At 42.2% G+C, this 19951-nt stretch overlaps 1 protein-coding gene across 1 annotated transcript in view; it reads left to right on the top strand.

The window, feature by feature from the left end:
* The window catches only part of PDIA5 (protein disulfide isomerase family A member 5), a 111441-nt gene extending 94507 nt beyond the window's left edge, over nt 1–16934 (top strand). Inside the window, exons 15-17 of the mRNA XM_083153602.1 lie at nt 5932–6002; nt 13517–13651; nt 14081–16934. Of these exons, the coding sequence (XP_083009728.1) occupies nt 5932–6002; nt 13517–13651; nt 14081–14161 (287 nt within the window). The 3' untranslated portion in view covers nt 14162–16934. The remainder of the gene's footprint in view (nt 1–5931; nt 6003–13516; nt 13652–14080) is intronic.
* The last annotated feature ends 3017 nt before the right edge of the window (nt 16935–19951 follow it).

Here is a 19951-nt window from a genome sequence, read left to right as displayed (position 1 = left end):
GTTGGCCCAGGTACATTTTGTTACGCAGACCTGCAGAGACTCGCAGTAGACCATCCTTTTTCCACTGCCTCTATGTCCAGACCTACTAACTCAAGGGCCTTGTCTACACCCAGATCTAGCTTGACTGTCTAAGGGTGTCTCTACGGTGGTTGTTCGGACAATGATTAGGTAAAGAACCTGTTGTTTCCTGTCTTTACTATCGAATATGGTATGCCTACTGCCAGAACATTCAATACCCACATTTGGCTTCACTTCCGGTTTGGACTTGGGACTATGGGCCTTATTCTAGTTCACGCTTTCTCACAAAATCCTTCTTAGATGGACAAAACCATGTGCACTGCAGGGGGGCAGATGTAACATGTGCAGAGAGAATTAGATTTGGGTGAGCTATTTTGTTTCTGTGCAGGGAAAATACTGACTGCTTTATTTTTACACTGCAATATAGATCTCACTTTGAACTAAAACCCCACCCAAATCTAATTCTCTCTGCACATGTTACATCTGCCCCACCTACAGTGCACATGGTTTTGTCCAGCTAAGAAGGAATTTGCTTCTAAGAGTGAACTAGAATAAGGTCCTGTGTTTGGCCTCACTAAAAGTCCCGGTTTCCACACTCCCCACTCCAACATCAAAACGCCTCTTTTCCAGATGTGCACACTTTCTTGCCGAGCTTCGCATACAGCCTCTGTTTGTTCCTCCTGTGACTGTGGCATCTTATGACCCAATTTACATCGGAACTGTACCAGACTCCTACTAAAAAGCTGCTTGATGCCCTGAGAGACCGGACCAGCCTCCAGACCGAACATTGGCCACTATACTGGGAGACCACTCCACTCCAGCCCATGATAAATACATTTGGCGTCAAGGAACAGCAGGAGGCCTAATACTCCACAAAGCCAAGCTGGAATACCTCCCTGCCATCCAGGTCATTTCAAATTGAGGCATAATAGGAACGGATCCAAACGGCTCACAATAGATCATACATCCAGCTGGTAATTTTTTATATGGTACCGTATGGACACTTTTTTTTTTTCAGTCACTTTACTTATTTCTTCTAACTAATTTTCCCTTTATAATGTTTTGCCATGATTTTCAGGTTACAAAACCTTTTTTAATATGTGCTGCTAATGTATTTTAGTATATTCACTCTCAAATTATAAAAAAATATGTTTAATATCTTTTGAAGGTTACTTTCACCATTCTTTAGAATTAGAAATTTATCACCACAGTATTTATGTAAGCGCAGTCAGTTCTTTTTCCTTTTTGTACATCTGAACTCAGGGCTGCAGATGAGACCAGGGTGGGAAGGTTTGCGCATGTGTGAGCCATCCCTGCGACTGTTTGGGAGCGGTATCCCAGCAGTTTCTGGAAGTGCCCCATAAAACTCAAGCATTCCCAGCCTTTGGGAGGGAGGGCCGCTGACGTCAGCAGTAGCTTTCTTCTCCTTATAGCCATTGCAGCGCCGCTTAAGCCCTGACTTACTCAGTACTGCGAACAGAGGTGAAAACCATTAAATGGTGAGTGATTGCCAATGGTTTTCCCATCATGTGCATGGCTGCAAAAAAAAATACGGGCATGCACATGGGTGGGAATTCGGCTGTGCATGGCAGCGTTTACCTGATCGCTGGGCTCCGAAGATTCGCAGCCCAGGGATCAGTCCTGTATGGGGCCCCTTAGTGTGGTACACAACTCATTATAGAGTCCACCATTCCAGCCTTTGCAGTGAGTTGATTTAAAATGTTTCACAGCAAAAACATTGTTTCTGTTGGTTATTGCCTCTGCCCGTATGGTTTCAGATCTAGACGATCTGACCTGCCGTTGTCCTTGATTTTCCATTAAAATCAAGGACAACATTAATTTAGTTCTTCTGACTAAACAGGGATATCCAAAATTTGTCTCTAAATTCCACCTCCAATAGGAAATAGGTAGTTCCGGCCTTTCAGTCCTCTGGCATCTCGGATGGAGAAGCTTCCTTATTGTATGGGCCCTTCAGATCTACATACAACACACTCATTCTATTAGATGTACAGATTTCCTGTTTGTACTGTTTGGACTCCATAGCCGTAGATGGCCAGCCACTAAACAGACCCAGGTTAGATGGCTACGCATGTCTATTTCCAAGTCCTATAGGAGAGCAAATCTTCCAGTCCCGGATTTTGATTCTGCACACTCGATCTGTAGGTCCTTTTATAGGCAGCACACCATGGCGCTTCTGTGGGACCACTCCGTAAAACTGCCACTCAGTCCTTGATTACTAAATTTCAAGGTTTTATGCCTTTTCTTCTCATGATGCGTCCTGTGGTCACATGGTTCTCCTCTCTGCTAAGGAGCATACCCTGGCCTAAATTACTACTTAGAGATATCCCCAATATGAATCCTTTGGATTCCTCCAATGGACCCTGCTGAGGAACAATGAAGTTATGGTAGACTTACCATGGTTAACCCCCTTTCCTCCAGGTCCATAGGATCCATGAACACACCTGGCTTCTGTAGTTCAGTTCCTCTTAGTCACAAGCTTCTCCTATCTCTATGTTGGTGTGAGAATTGGTACTTTTATATACCAGTCTTATATACCAGTCTTTTTCTCCTATCTGGCTCTTGCCTTGAGCGTCTGTACAAAACGGCAGTCCTAGGGTCAGAGAATGGGATGTAGGACCGGAGCATCCTAGGACTAAGAAGATTAACTTTTGGTGTTCGGTCATCCTAATGCGAACATCCGAATTTGAATTCTGTGGACCAAGAGGAAAAGGTGTTAACCATGGTAAGCCTAACATAACTCTTTTTTTCTAGATAAGGGTTCCATGCTCAGATGACTTTAGTATAGGCATGTTACCCTTATGCTGGACACACAATAGGACAACAGATTGATGGTACTGACTATTCCCTGACCCATCTGATAATCATACACACTTACTGATCATTGGCGCAATCTAGGCAGGCATATACATGTGCCCACCCAGCTGTGATGTCAGTCACTGAAAATCTCTGCAGCAAGTCTGCCCGTATATCTGCAGATATATCAGCCTTTGGCCGTGCTGCAGAACCTATACGTTCTACAGTATCTGGGAATTACATTGTTTAGCCCCTGCCAACATGTGCATCTTATATCGGCCATTCATTTGAAAGCCAGAAATATCCGCCAGTGTGTATCCTACTGATACATCACAAAACTGCTCTGTAATAGTGTACGCAGGGGGGACTCCAGTCGGATCATTTGGTCACCAGCAAGTTGTTAGACAGTCATTAGGTTTACATGTGTCTAAGTCGACATGCAGGAAGGTCGACATGGGTTAGGTCGACAGAGTCACTAGGTAGACATGGGTAAGGTCGACAGGGTCATAAGGTCGACATGGGCATGGGGTTTACATTTTTTTTTCCCCTTATGTCCTAGTGGATGGTAGGGCATGAAATACCACCTATCGGCACATGTTGTGTCCACATGGACACCGAAACGTACCACCACGTCCCCTCGCATGGCTTGCTGCGCTCGCCATGCTTTGGGCACGGTGCCTCACTACGCTCGGCACACTGTTTTATTCTCTCACCACGCCCTAGTGGATGGTAGAGCATGAAATACTGCCTGTCGGCACATATTGGCTCAAAAAAACAGTAAATAAAACCCATGTCGCCCTAATGACCCATGTCAACCTAACCCATGTCGACCTAAAATCATGTCGACCTAATGCTTGTCAACCTACTTGGTGGTGACCCAAAGCATATTTTATCATAAAGAAAGTTAACTTGTCCCTTGAAGCAATGTGGAGGTTGAGTAGTGCGACCAGTGCTGCCGACACAGGTCTCACCAGGCATTCCAGGTGTTGAGAAAGGGGAGGGGGGCTTGCCAATTTTGTCACTCCCCGCCCCACCATTTCTGATGGCAGCCCTTACTGTAAACATTTATTTCATTCATAGACCTGAACTATCTTTGGTATACAGGAGGCAAAATACAAACCAATTAAAGTTGTCTGATAAGAAATGACGTTGATCATTAAAGGAGTTTTCCATGCTTTCCACAAACAACATATTTTTATTTCCTTTCTGATTACATTGGTTTCCTCATTTCATTAGGACCCCCTATTTCTCTTTTTATTTGCTTATACTGCATAATCCATATACTGCATTTTGCTGCAAATCCCAAACATCTGAACACAGACCCTATAATCCTTCCACCATCTGTATATATCATTCATTGCTGTTTGCATACAGTATCTTCTAGCTTTATCTCACATTGAAGCTTAATTGTGTGAAACAGAAGAGATGTGGTATGGAGATCATGCAACGGGCTGCATGCTGTCCCTTAATAAATTGTGCTCCCTGATGTCTTATTGTTACCCTGTGCTAGCAAACAGACGAAAGGGAGAGAAACAATTTTAGAAATGTTTTACTCTGGTGCTGCACGTGTGTGGAGACTGCGTGAGCCGACCGCTGCTGATCTCCGGCGGTTTCAGGGACTCCGGTTACTGAAGTGGGTGTTCTGGCTAACAGTATTGCCATAAGTGCCGTCCCACTTAAACTGTCTGGGATCCCTCCTGCCTCTCTATTCACTCACAGCCTCCTACTTACCCTCTCCTCGCGGTCGGTCTGGCTCCCGTTCAGCTCCAATGGATTTTCCGGGCTGTCACCACTAAAAATGCTAGCGTCGCTCCCACGATTTGGTCTTTTTTTGGTACAATATTTAACTAAACTTTAATACTGTATATTGACTTCAGATCATTTTATGGCAATAAACTAATGTGATTCATATTCCTCAACTATGACCCTGGCATATTTAGATGATATTTTGCAACTTTGCCCTCAAAGGGTTAAGAGTATGGAATCTCCTGCATAAAGCTGATACACATTCAAACCTCACTGCCAATTGCAGCTGTGGCAAGTGAGGATTTTTACAGGATATACCTATATATTTGGGTGGTTTTTTTTTTTTTTTTTTTACAAATTAATGGCAGGATCTAGTTATTTGTTATAGCCCCTATGTGATTTCAGTATGTCAATTACACTGAAATCCCCAAACACTTCTGGTTTATTTGGGGCTTTACTGGTATATGTATATTACAGAGGGGTTTTTAGTCTGAACAATTGTCATATGAGGAACTTCATTATGTGATGTGTTAGAATGCCTACAGTACTGTATGTATAAAGCTGACTGAACAGCGCCGGATGTACGTAGTGTGTGTGTATATATGTATGTATGTATGTATGTATGTGTGTGTATATATGTATGTGTGTGTATATATGTGTATGTGTGTGTGTGTATGTATGTATGTATGTATGTATGTATGTGTGTGTATGTATGTATATATATATATATATGTGTTTGTAGCAGCGGCACTCACGCAATAAATCAGTCAGGAGACTGAACGGTCACAGCTCAGTCTCCTGACTGATTTATTATGTGAGTGCTGCCGCTACAAACACACACTATTACACAAGCTGTATGGTCACAGTCTTGTTTAAGGAAGGCACCACGATTTCTAGACATCGTCTTGACAGCCTATATATATATATATATATATAATCTATATATATAATCTATCTTGTGGGGATATATACTGTATATATATATATATATATATATATATATATATATATATATACACACAAATGGAGCCAGCACTCTTCAAAGCCTGGTTAACTTGGTCCCGGTGCCCCGCCGTCCAGACACAATATACATTTGTGTAGCGGCACTCAGATAGATAGATAGATATATATATATATATATATATATATATATATATATATATATATATATATATATCTAATATATATATATATATATTTTATATGTATGTGTTTTCACTTCCCATCTAATATATCTTGGTTACTTCTATATACCACAAGTTGCAATACAGTTGATTAATATACTGACCTCCCATTATGTGAATTCAGCAAGTAGAAAATCTTCTGACGTGTCCGTCACTTGTTACTTTGCAGGGTGTCCTCATTGCAAGACCTCAATTCCTGATTTCACTACAGCAGCTGAGGAATTCAAAGAAGATCGAAAGGTAGGTCCTTAGTATGGGCTCACAAACTGGGTACAATTATCTGGAATCATCTTAACATTTAACAACGTTGTCAGCGTAGCCGGCGTTGTGATAATACATGAGGCAGCAGGGTGGTGAGGCAGCAGGGTGGTGAGGCAGCAGGGTGGTGTGGTTTATACTTACTTTACTCCGGCCTGGGCACCACGTCGATCTACGGGATACACGGTAACTCCCCGGCAGTCGCATTCAGTCCCCCTGCTCTGGCACTCGCAGCGGACGCTGTACGTAATTTAGTGTAGTGCCACATCACATGGTTTCCCTGCTCCCCCCAGTGGCACTACACTAATTGCATACAGAGTCCATGGCGAGTGCTGGAGCAGGGGGACTGAATGCGACTGCTGGGGAGTCAGCGGGGCTCGCTGCGCTCGCCACACTTTATAAAATCCGCTCCACGCCAACGTTGATACTGGGGGTATGACTTGTATAGTGGGGATATTAAGCATTGTGTATTTTTAGGGCTCCAGAGCCACTTACGTAGTTTATGTAGCCAGCATAGTGCTGTATTGGTATTCTCAATACACCACTAGGTAAAATACGTAATGGGTGCCCTGATAATACACAAGTACCAATATTTTAAATGTAAATTCCCTCTCCAGGCAAATTGAAATAAAATACAAACATACTTTTCTGTATAGAGAATAATATCTGTGTTTGCTCTTTTGATAAGTGGCTGCTTTGGAAATTAATTTCAGTCAGCAAATAGCCAAGAATAATGTGTTCTTAGGATCATTTGTTGGAGGTTTAATTACATTAGCTTTTGAGTTATTGGGGTGATATGATCTGACGATTACATGCAAAAACTATTGCTTTTTTTTACCGTCTAAAACTTTAAATGTACCCACTGACACATTTATATCCAACTTGTTACATTGCAATTGCTGAACAAATGAGTTTTATGTACTTATCTGAAACCAATCAAGTAACAATAATTAAGAAAGAAAGTTCTGTGTTTGTGAATTGATATTACTTACATTATTAGTGTGCAATGTTTTATGAAGCTGCGTCTGTCTCTTTGCAATAGAAAATAATCTAATTTTGTTCTGAACGAGGCTAATAACAAGTGTTTTGTATTTCATTAATATTTTGGATTTGCTCTACTTTTTTTTGCAAATTAAATTTTAAATACAAGAACATAAACATTCTTTGGTTTCACTGTCATGCAGTCGAAATATCTGCGTACCAAATTGTACCAGTATAATTTGAAAATAATTTGTAAAATGAAAGTATAGATAAGAGAAGAGGGAGGGGGCGGGGGGTAGAGGAGGGAACACTCCGGATCGCTCTAGGTGGGAATAGAGTGAGTATACCACATACATATAGAAAATAAACAAATAAACAACAGAGGGAAGAAGGACTAGCAAGTCACAGGGAGAGGGAGGATTCAAAAGGATTGGGACACCATGACATCTTTATAGGTTCCGGAAGACTAGGCAGCGGGTCCAAGTATCCCTGAACTGGGTGTGTCTATCGTCCACTGAGGATAGGATATCTTCCATATCCATATAGAAGGTATTGGTTTGTTGTACCTGCGCACTGAGTTAGCATAGGCTAGCTGCCGCACTTACGGATGACTAATCCGTGCAGTCAAATGTAATTTTGGTTTCTTAGTGCTGGGCTCTGCCTTTTATGGGTATATAGTAATAATTATTGTGCAGCTATATAAATTATATTTGCTGTGCAGTTATCAATAATGGTGCTGTTTGGAAATTGGAAATCAGGTAAAATACAGATAATTTACAGCGCTTGTTTTGATTTTGATTGTGATTTTTGCTTTATGACCAATTATCTGTATTTTACCTGATTTCCAATTTAGTGTAAATAAACAGCACCATTATTGATAACTGCACAACAAATATCATTTATATAGCTGCACAATAATTATTACAATATACTCAGAAAGGCAGAGCGCAGCACTAAGAAACCAAAATTATATCCATATAGAAGTCTATTTTCTTAAACCAGTCCTTAATCGTTGGAGGACGATGACCAACTTAGCGGCATTATTTAAGTGGCATCGCAGGGATTTTTGTATCTTGAAAGAGGAGTGGGGGAGAGGTGGAACAACCAGAACAGTGGATCTGTGGGAACCGGGTCTCCTAGTATAGACCTACAGAGTTTAAAAATCTGAGACCAGAAGGGTAGTATGAAGGGACATTGCCACCATATGTGGAATGGGTTGCCCGGAGCCCCAGAGCATCACCAGCAGACATTGGGAACCCCGATACCCATCTTAGAGAGAACATCCGGGCATCGGTACCAATGGGACAGTAATTTGTTTTGAGTCTCGTGTACCCCCACACTAGGGAAGCACGCATGTGCCAGGCAGAATTTTTTTTTCCCAATTGGTTTCACTTTCTCACCCAAATACTGATCCCAAGTAACAGTAAAGTGGGTGATTTTGCTGCTGGTGTCCAAGAGGAAATTGTAAAGTATGGAGATCGTATGGGAGAGAAGGGATGTGCAGTCACAGAGGTGTTCAAAGGGCGTAAGGGAATTAGAGAAAGTGCTGGAGGGGCCCAGGGATTGGAGATAGGGCAGACCTGGAGGGGCCCAGGGATTGGAGATAGGGCAGACCTGAAGTTAACGCCAATATTCAGCATCAGGTAGGTTCCAGTCTGCCTGAACCTTAGCAAAGGACAAGATTTGGTCCCCCACTCACCAGCTGTCTGACCCTGAAGAGGCCCCCATTCAGCCAACATCTATAGGCCTTGAGATCCAACCCAGGGGAGAAGCTACTGTGTGCCAGAAAGGACATATACGGAGAGGACCTAGATGAGGGGGATTTCTGCAGGGACTTCCAGGAATTCAGGGTGGGCTCCAGACTAGGAGGGGAGCCATGGGGCTATGTAGACGGCATAGGCACCTCCTGTTTTTCAATCTGGACCCACTGCTTCAGCGTACCTCTCCTTTACCACTCAAGGACTCTAGATAATGAGCATGCCTGGTAGTACCCCTGGATATTTAGGAGTCTAAGGCCTCCCCTGGACGTTGTTCTATGCAGTATATCTAGTCTCAGGCGCGGTCATTTACCTCCCCATACAAAATCCCGGATGATAATCTGAACGTCTCGGAAGCAACACTGGGGATCCTAATGGGCAAGGTTTGTAGAAGGTACAGGATTCTAGGAAGGAAGTTCATTTTGAGGACTCCCAGTCTCCCAAACCATGAAAAGAGCCGAGCTCTTCAAGAATGCAGGTCGTTTCACAACTTAGTCAAGAGAGGGGTGAAGTTGGCCTCAAATAGTTGCGCGGGGTGGGGTGTCTAGTGATGGCTACACCAAGGTATTTCAGTTGGGAGTCATGCCAGGTGAAGGAAAATGCAGATTTAAGTCCAGTAAGCATTTGGGGAGGAGTAGTGATATTGAGGGCAATTGACTTTGAGTAGTTAACCTTGAAATTAGAGAGGTCTCCGAACAAGCGGAACTCTACTAACAGGTTGGGGAGGGAAGTGGTCGTGGAAGTTAGAGTGGCTAGTAGATCATCGGCAAAGAGGGCCAGTTTATACTGCCGTTTGTGAAGGGTATAGCCGGAAATATGCGGGTTCGATCTAATAGAGAGGGATAGAGCTTCCTTACACAGGATAAAAATCAGTGGTAATAGGGGGCAACCCTGTCTGGTGCCGTTCCTAATGGTGAAGGGGCTAGAGAGGGAGCCGTTAACTCTGACTTTGGCTGATGGCTTGCGGTAAAGGGAGAGAATATGTTGATAGTAGATAGGGCCTAGTCCCATGTGTTGTAGCACACTGGACATGAAGCTCCAGTCAATCCTATGGAACGCTTTTTCAGCATCGGTGGATGAATAGAATTGCAGGGGCCTTTGTCTTGGATATCTGGTGGATGAGGGCAAGGACTTTAGAGGTATTGTCTCGAGCCTCGCGGCCCAGAATAACCCCCACCTGGTCGCTGTGTATAATGGCCGGGAGGAAGGTTTTCAGTCTATTAGCCAAACGTTTGGCAAACAGTTTGACATCCGAGTTGAGGAGTGAGATGGGGCGGTAACTGGGACAGAGGGAAGGGTCCTTGCCCTTCTTAGGTATCACTGTAATGTGGGCTTCTAAGGACTGGCTAGAGAAATAGGGCCAGGTCAGAGATCAAGTTAAAGGCCTCCAAAAGTAAAGGGAGTAGCTTATCCTTAAAGGCCTTGTAATTAGCAATGGTGAAGCCATCTGGGCCAGCTCAGGCATTGTTAAAGGCTTCTCTAGGACCTCAATATCGAGTGAGGTAAGTTTTTTTGGGAACCCAATCTTAGTGAGATAATCACCAACCACACGTCGCTTCTCTGTAACATCGTAAAAGCATCCCATAGAGGGGAGGTTGTATAGGGAAGAATAATAAGAGCAGAATGCCTCCGCAATTTTGTCAGTTTCATGAAGAGCTCATTGGATACACTTCCCCCTCAGAATGCATTTATGTGCCTCCCAAATCGTAAGTTTGGAGACCTCTGGGGTCTGGTGTTTAGTACAAAGAATTGCCACTCCCTTGGACTTGGAGTGTGGGTAGTTATAATAAAAGGCGGTAGGAACAAAGTGATTACTAAATTTGGGCACCGTCTCAGAGTGTCGAAAGTGCGTTTCTTGCACCAAGACTATGGGGGATATTCAATCTCCGTCGAGCATCTCCCGTGGAGAGATGCTCGACGGGCCCTATTCAATGCTGTCTTCCCCGACAGCATTGAACAGGGTTTCCTGGCAGAACGAGCCCGACATCTCTAGCTGTCGGGCTCGTTCTGCCGAGAACAGCCGGGAAGTGAGGAGCTGCCGGCTGCATCTCGTCACTTCCCGGCCGCAACTCGCGGCCACGCCCCCTTTTCGCTCCCCGGCAGGCGGGACATTGAATCCCGCCTGCGTGTTCTCGGTCGAGCTGACCGAGAACGGGACTGGGTCACGACGGGCGAGCAAGCTCGCCTGCCGTGACCTGAAGATTGAATATCCCCCTATATCAGCTCTCTCAGTTTGAAAGGAGCGAAGAGCTTGGTACCTCTTTTCTGGGATATTTAACCCTCTGGCATTAATTGAAGATTTGCTCTACTATTACCTGGAGTATATGCTTCTCATGTGGAGGTCCTGCAGAGCTGTACCCATCTTGCAATGTGTCGGAGTGTATAAATGCCTTTTTGTGTGTGATTGTCTGAAGCAGACATTTTGCTGCAAGCACACAAGCCATATGCTGTTCTTTGTAAATATGGAGAATCCAGCGTGCTTCACTGTACAAACAGCCACGCTCATCTAGCCTGCCCAGTTTGGCCCACTAACTCGCCACATTGTACCTAGTAGCACAGCTGGCATATGGCATTACTGGATGAGTGCAATACCAGTAATCATCCACCCGATGTCGCTTTTTAAAATCACCACTGCGCATACGTCCGATGTCTAATGCAAAGCTATAGCGAAAGAATCCGGAATGCGTGTGCATGCGCGGTGTCCATTGAAATGCAATATAGTGCAAGAAGTACTGTACTGTACATAACTGTACATTTTAGTATATCAGACACTTTTTTTCCCAAAAAAAACTATTGCATAGACTTCCATCTCATTATGCTATTTATAACAGACTATGGGCATACTGTAAGTAAGCAAGTATACATACAGCAATTTCGCAGAGAATGGGGTGCATGTGAGATGCTCGTGCTTCCTATCCTCCGCAAACGGTTCCCCCGAGATGGGTCACTGCGGCGCAAAAGCAGCAGAGACACCTGTGGATTCATATTGTAGGTTCCACTTGTGTAAGGGCACTGCTGTCCGTGCATCTTACTACAATACACTGGTTAAACACAGATTTATGCTACAGTAAGAATGTCATACAGTACGAGCATGCTAGACTCGAGCGCCAGGGGGGTTAACAAAATGGCTGCTGGGTGTCATTCAAGGCTTCATGGGGGGAGGGAGCCCACAATATGGAGCTAGCAACGGTATAGGTTCCACTTGTGTAAGGGCACTGCTGTACATGCATCTCATTATGCTTCACTGGTTAAACACAGAATTACACTACAGTATGAATGACATACAGTATGAGCAGGGCAGACTTGAGCAGCTTAACAAAATGGTTACTGGGTTTAAGCCAGGGTTCATGGTAGCCCACATCTATGGAGCTATCGAAAGCATAGGCACTTGTGTAAGGGCACTGCTGTACGTGAGTATTATGTTACACTGGTTATACACAGAATTATGCTACAGTATGAATGACCTACAGTACGAGCGGGTTAACAAAATGGCTATCCAGAGTGAACCAGGGCTTCACGAAAGGCCACATCAATGGAGCGAGCAATGGCATCGGGAGGTCATTCTGGTTGACTTTCAAAGCAGCTCATTTCGCTGCTGTGCGAGCAAATTAAATGCTGCCTGCACCAAGACCTTCACCATCAGTCCCTGTTGCAAATTCAAAACTGTTCGAATCAACAAGAATGACCTCCTAGGTTTTACATGCCTAAGCGGAATGCTGAAGGTGCGACACATTAAGCTATTTAAAACACACAGGGGCTCCAATTGTCCATCCAGCTTGCAGGTGCTCAGCTTCCTATTGTACAGCAGGTTTGTCCAAAACTGGACAGCGGTGTGGGTAAGGGTTGATCACTGCAGCATCTGTGCCTTTTGTCAGCAGCCCCTGTGTTTTAACTAGCATAATGAGATGCACCTTCAGAATTCCCCTTAGACATGTAAAACCTATGCCATTGCTCACTCCATAGATGTGGGCTTCAACGAAGCCTTAGTTTAGGCTTGGTAACTATTTTATTAACCCGCTTGGTGCTTGAATCTGGACTGCTAAGGACAGTATGATGACTGTTTGCTCACTCTATGCCCATAGCCACTATGTGTTTTAAATACTGTAATGAGATGCATGTACAGAAGTGCCCATACACAGTACATGCATAACCTATGCAATAGCATTTTTTGAGAAAAAAATGTCTATTTAACATACAGTACTGTACAGTAAAGTAGTATGTATGAATGCTGGATTAAAAAAAAAAAAAAAAATATATATATATATATATATATATATATATATATATATATATATATATATATAACACATTGTCACTTAGAGAATCAAACCTGGGTCTCCGAGCATGGACAGCGGCACACTCATCCACTAGCCTACTACATCTGGTGATAGCGACCTAGGCTCACGAGTCCTATGTAAAGAGTGATCTCATGGATGAGTGTGGCTCCATCTGTATACCAGATTATACACTATTATGTTCCGAGATGTCTGGGCATGGATTTAAATATCACTTGTTGCTATGCATTGCCACTGGTCCAAATATACCATATTTATGATTTATTACTCTGCAAATTGATTGGAAATAAGGAGCAGCCAAGCCCTGAAACCTTGATCCAGTAAATTTTATGGATGTTGTGTTTGCAGATTCAGACAATTTTTCTTAATACTGTAGGATGTGAATGACTCTTTCTTTACGCTGACGTCGGACTGGAGACAGGATAGCAGTCCTCTGACCCTTCCCTCATTTGTTGTTTTGCAGATTGCTTATGGATCTGTTGATTGCACCAAAGAGAAGAACCAGGAACTGTGCAAGCAGGAAGGTGTAGAAGGGTTTCCCACCTTTAACTACTACAACTATGGGAAATTTATTGAAAAATATAATGGAGAACGAGCGGTAAGTGTTAAAGTTGTGTATACACACTTCAATTTGCTTTAGATTCGATATTAGGTTAGTTTTTCTATTAGATCTGGCATTAGTTCTTTCCATTAGATCTGTTCTTTTACATTCGATTCTATATCAATTTCAGTGTACACATTCGATTTACTGGATTGTATTCGATATTTCCTTGGCTGCATTTTCGATATAGAGAAAACGGGAGCGTGCATCAAATCGAATGCCAGTCGAGAGTGTCCTAAAACTATTCGATTTTGATTAGGTTTCATTGCGATTTTGCTTCTATAAGCAAAATCGAATCGAAAACAGGGAAAAATCGAAGTGTGTGTGTGTGTGTGTGTGTGTGTGTGTGTACACAGCTTAACATTTGGACAGCTGGTAATTGTGAGGGGAGGGTCAGTAATTCTTGTTTTGTTTCTGTGAAATCAGGAGTCAGGATTTGTTGGTTTCATACGATCGCTCAGAGAAAAAGACCACGTCAAGCTCGGGAAGAAGAAGGAAGAACTGTAACCCTTTCCCTTCAGTGCACTGCAGTAAGACAGACATCCAGGCCCAAGATACCTGACCTGGCCCTCTCAGTGCGCCATGACTATTCTCCCTGCTTCCAGGCCTCAAACATTGGGCCAGACTCCACACACAGTTACCGGCCTCCAGGACCAATTTATTCAGCGGTCCCGTAATGTACTCTGGCTATTCTGCTTACAAGTCGACTCTGGGTCCAACTCTACACTGTTACCGACATCCAGGATGCCTCCAGGGCACACATATCCAATTGGTTTACTCATCCCAGTGCACCAGGAAAATTCTTCCTGCTTCCAGGCCTCTGACATTGTGGGGTCCATCCCAGGATTTTAGGCTTTCGGGTCCCTAGCACGTGAACAGCACCTGCTGAAGATGACAGATACGCTTAGGATTTCAGATAAAATAGATGTATGGGTCAAATATATATTTTGAAGGAGAATCAAACCACTTTTTTCCCCCTGTTCTTGCCACGTCACAATTCCATACCTCCCTAAATTACCCATTACAGGAGGGACAAAATGCTTCGTTCCTCGACTTCCCTCTTATTGTACAATTGCCCCTACCTGTGTTGAACTAGTTACTTGATAAGAAAAGTGGTGCACTGCAGGTGACCGCAATTTTAAAATAAGAGGGATTTTAGGAATAAAGCAGTTTGTCCCTCCTGGAATGGCATACCTCCCAACTTCTGAAGATTGTAAACTGGGACACTCGAGCGGCGTAGCTGTGTGTGCGTCTGAAAAGGGGGTGTGGTCTATGCTAATTAGGGTGTAACATATGAAAATTAGCTGTGGGACAGTTGGGAGGTATGGAATGGGTCCAGTTGGGAGTTATTCAGTTCTTTAGAAGTATATTATCAGTTAAAGGTGCCCATACACCTTACAATTATTGTATCAATTATTGTATACAATATCGCATCTCAGTTTTGCGATGAGATAAGATCTAGTATAAAAAGTATGTGCAGCACATACTTTTTGTACTAGATCTCATCTCATCGCAAAACCAAGATGCAATGAGATGCGATATTGTATACAATAATTGTAAGGTGTATGGGCACCTTAAGTATAACATTGGCATTGTGTAAGCTGTTAAAGAATGAATGGACACAGAAATATCAAAGCATTAATGTAGTAATGGATGACTATATATTCTGAACTGGAATGGCAATTTGTGTCTCCCTACTGTACTTTGGATGGAATTCCTTCTCGCTGTGGTGGTGATTTTTGCAGTTTGCTCTTGCTATAACAAGTCTTTCATGATTTCAGCGAGTGCTTAATGGGGAGCACAGGTGTTCTAATTAGATCGCCCCTTTAAAGTGTGTATTTTAAAGTGGATCTAAACTATAAAAATGATTTTGCTGAGTATAATATCATTGATTTGATATCTTGCTTTAATCGAATGCTTAAATACTTAGTTTCTCAGTGGACACTGCCATATTCCTGGATTTCAAACCATCAGCATGGAGGGTAAAAAAGTGACATTATATGCAGCAGATGGTTAATTCCCTAATTAATATGCGAACAACTTTTTATTGCCCTTTTATTTAATATGCTGGTTACAAAAAAAAACTTTTTAGCATAACCTACATTTATTTGCCAGCTTAGCACTGCTTATTTTGAAACACACCCATCACAGCCTCCGTCATTGGCTGAGTTTGTAGGTCATCAAGTTCATCATTAAATCATCATCCAAGTTTATTTAGAAGGCGCCGAACACATTTTTTTTAAATTGATATTATAATAGTTTACATAGACTATCAAGTATTTCATGTTCTGAGGTTTCCAATATAATATGTTTATGCCAAAAAAAGATTAATGTATTCTAATAAACTTGGGAAAGTATACTGTGTGATGATGAATATTCCTAAGAGCTGTGGAAGTAACCATTTTGTAGGTTGAACTAGTGTTCTCTAAAATATAACCAACCACTGATTGTGTTAGTTATATCAAGAAGATGATAATAAATGCAGTATTTCTGAATAATGATTCAACCGACAAAATGGTTTCAGCCCTCCAAAGCACGTATTTCACTGATTCATTTAAACAGAGACTCTTCCCAATGGGTACAGGTTCCATCTAAATTTTATGAATGGCTTCCTCATTGCTTTGTGTGGAGTGAGGGAGTGTGCAGTAGGTTGAGATTGTTATGTTTCATAATCACCTTTTTTACCATGAGCATTTACATTGCTGAATTATGACTTTCTGAACCTGTTCTACACACTTTTTATAATGTAGTGAATTCAGTTTGCTGAACATTTGACCTGTTAACTGGGTTCCATTTGGAAGTAACAAATCTACAGTAGGTCTTCTGGAAGCGGACAGCTTCACACCACTCAGGGACAACTCGAACACTGCTGAATCTCAGATGCAACGATTGTTACCACCGTTTACACACTTTCTGCAGAATGTTTGAACTCAAAGGGCAGGTGAAAAAGCCAAAAAAAAGATATTTTTCTCTCTATTTTCTGTAAGCCAGTTGGTGAGGGGTGGGGTTCCATGTTTAATCTACATGCAGTAAAAATGTCATGCCTATCCTTGTGTTTCATACTGTATAAATGCACCGTGATTTTGATATGCAAAGTTAAAAATAAGCAAATGATTTGTTTACATTCCTGAAACATTCTCTTAAGTTGTGTGAATTTTTTTTTTAATGTATCCTGAATATCAGGCTTATAGCCATGAATGTGTTCCAATTCTATTGTATCCCATTAAGTGTTTAATCTGTGATTTATTTTGTCTCCAAATTAAAACTATTTTACAATTAATTTTAGTAGATGTTTTATTGTGTATTGATATAGGTTGAGCTTAAATTTACAGAAAAGTGCTCTGAGCTGGTGCTAAATGCGATGTTGTATGTACTGTAAATACTGTGCATTATTTAGCAGCCAAGCCTTAGGAATACTCAGGAGAGAATTTACAGAATCAACATAGTGTATACTAGTATTAGTTGCTGGGTAGAGCTGGACTGGTGGTTGTTTAACCCCTTCCCGACATTGCCTTTTTTGTTAATTTTTTTTTTTTTTTCCTCCTTGCGTTCAAATAAGCGTAACTTTTTTAATTTTCCGGCTATATAGACACATGAGGGCTTTTTTTTTGCGGGACAAGTTGTACTTTGTAATGGTACCATTTACTATACCGTATAATATTCTGGGGAATCAGGAAATAATTCAATGTGGGGTAAAAAAAAAAAAAAAAACGCCATTCCACAATTTTGCGCTGGTTACGCTTTTTTTGGAGTTCATAGTTCGTTTAAAATGATGGGTTATCTTTATTCTATGGGTCGTTACGATTCTGGTGATACCAAACTTATATAGTTTTCGTTATGTTTTACCACAAAAAAAAAAAATAGCAACTTTTACGGTTTTTCTAATTTGCGTCGCGTCGCCATGTTCTGCGGCTTATAACTTTTTTATTTTTCCACCTACGGACCTGGGTGAGGGCTCATTTTTTGCGGGCTGAAGTGTACTTTTTAATTAATACCATTATGGGATATGGGCGACTTTCTGATCTCTTTTAGTTATTTTTTTTTGGGTAGGCGATGCGACCAAAAAACGTAGTTTTGGCGTTGGGAATTATTTTCCGTTCACGCCTTTAACCGTGCGGGATAACTAATGTTATATTTTAATAGATCGGACTTTTAGGAACGCGGCGATACCAAATATGTTTATTTTTTTTATTTATTTTTATTTGTGAAATGGGGAAAGGGGGGTGATTTGAACTTTTAATATTTTTTTATTTATTTTTTATTTTTAAACTTTATTTATTTATTTTTTTTACTTTTTCTACAAGGCCCCCTAGTGTACTTGACCACTAGGGGGCGCGATCGCCTGTACTAGGTTCAGCCATAGAGCTCTATGGCTGAACATAGTGATTTTCAGCACTTTCTATTACATCCTGCCTCAGGCAGGATGTAATAGGAATGCTGACACGGCCAGCACAGGGGTCTACATTAGACCCCTGGCTACCATGGCAACCGATCGGCACCCTCCGATCTCGCCGCGATCGGCGCCGGAGGGGGGCGCCCCCCCTCCGATCAGCTATTTAAGCACTGCGGGCGCTTTGCCCGCGGTGCTTAAAGGGTTAAACGGCCACGATCGGCGAACTCGCCGCTCGTGGCCGTGAGAGCAGGTGCCTGGCTGTAATATACAGCCATTACCTGCTCTCTTTCAAGCCAGCTCACTCCGTGAGCTGGCTTGATTCCCCCGCAACCGACATATGACGTAAATGTACGTCATATGTCGGGAAGGGGTTAAAGTTTCTTTTTTATGGTGCAAAAAGTACTCTTAACCACTTGCCTCTGGCATGGACTCCTTTTTTGGAACCACACCAGGCTGTGCGTTATTTGACCTGGTCAAAACCAAATGTAACCAGATAGGTCAGGGATGCAGTTAAAATCCCGGCGCTCAGAATCCCGACGCCGGAATCCCGACCGCCGAAATCCCGACACTTTCTCCCTCCGTGGGTGTCCACGACACCCCTGGAGGGAGAATAAATTAGTGTGCCAAGCGTAGCGAGGCACCGGGCCTGCTGCGTGGCGAGCACAGCGAGCCCGCAAGGGGGGGCGATCCACGTCCCCCCCTTGTCGGGATTTCGGCGGTCGGGATTCCGGCGTCGGGATTCTGAACGTCGGGATTCTGATTTCATACTGCTTCCATAGGTCAGTACAGCAGGGCCCCCACCAGAAATCTGCAGAAAGGGAGCAGCATTTCTTGAAATGTCATTTAACCCTCCCTCATCCTCCTACCATGTGCCTGCTCACATGATCATCCTCTTGGAAAATCAAAGTTGCGATGGTCCTCATTTTTAAAAAGCAATACAATTTTTCTTTTTAATAAAATAGCTTTGGATATATATTTTTAATAGATAGATTTTCTTGGCCGTATTAAATCCTAAAAATCCCCAATTTCTGAGTGGGATTTTGTGGGAAAAAATTGGCAGTTAAGTGGTAAATGTTTTTATTTTTTAGATTAAACTTGGATTAGTTTCTTAAATTACTCAAATGTGTTATGTATATACATGAACACCACCTTACTGAAGCCTGTGACCCTTCCTCAAGGAGAAGCTTAGAAAGGTTTCTGAAACTTTGCTACACCTGTATGCATATCCTCAGACTTGTTCCTTAATGGAAATTACTGATAATTTTTTTAATTCAGTAAAATGTATTGGAATTTTACAAAATGGATATTCTATACAGCAATGTAGTGAGAAATAAAAGAACAAATGCATGTTGTAATGCAAAAGGTTCACCAATGATAAACAATTTTGAATTCCAAACAAATTACAAATCTATTGCAGAGAGGATGGAAATATATATATATATTGGTTGACAATAATAGTTACATATGTGTCATGATGATTGTTGCCACATGCATGGCATAAAAAGGGGGAGTTAGTGAATATGGGCCTTATTCTAGTTCACTCTTTCTAACAAAATCCTTCTTCGATGGACAAAACCATGTGCACTGCAGGGGGCAAATGTTAAATGTGCAGATAGAATTAGATTTGGGTGAGTTATTTTGTTTCTCTGCAGGGAAAATACTGACTGCTTTATTTTTACACTGCAATATAGATCTCACTTTGAAGTAACACCCCACCCAAATCTAATTCTCTCTGCACAAGTAACATCTGCCCCACCTGCAGTGCACATGATTTTGTCCATCTAAGATGGATTTTGTCAGAAAGAGTGAACTAGAATAAGGCCTGAGGCACTATAATTAATATAAATAACAGACAAGTAGAGCTACATATGACAACAAGTAAATGAGCTTGTAGAAAAGTATAA

The sequence above is a fragment of the Crinia signifera genome, chromosome 7 (assembly GCF_055691185.1).
Source record: "Crinia signifera chromosome 7, ASM5569118v1, whole genome shotgun sequence".
NCBI classification, from domain to species: Eukaryota; Metazoa; Chordata; class Amphibia; order Anura; family Myobatrachidae; genus Crinia; species Crinia signifera.
This window is presented reverse-complemented; position numbering and strand designations above follow the sequence as displayed.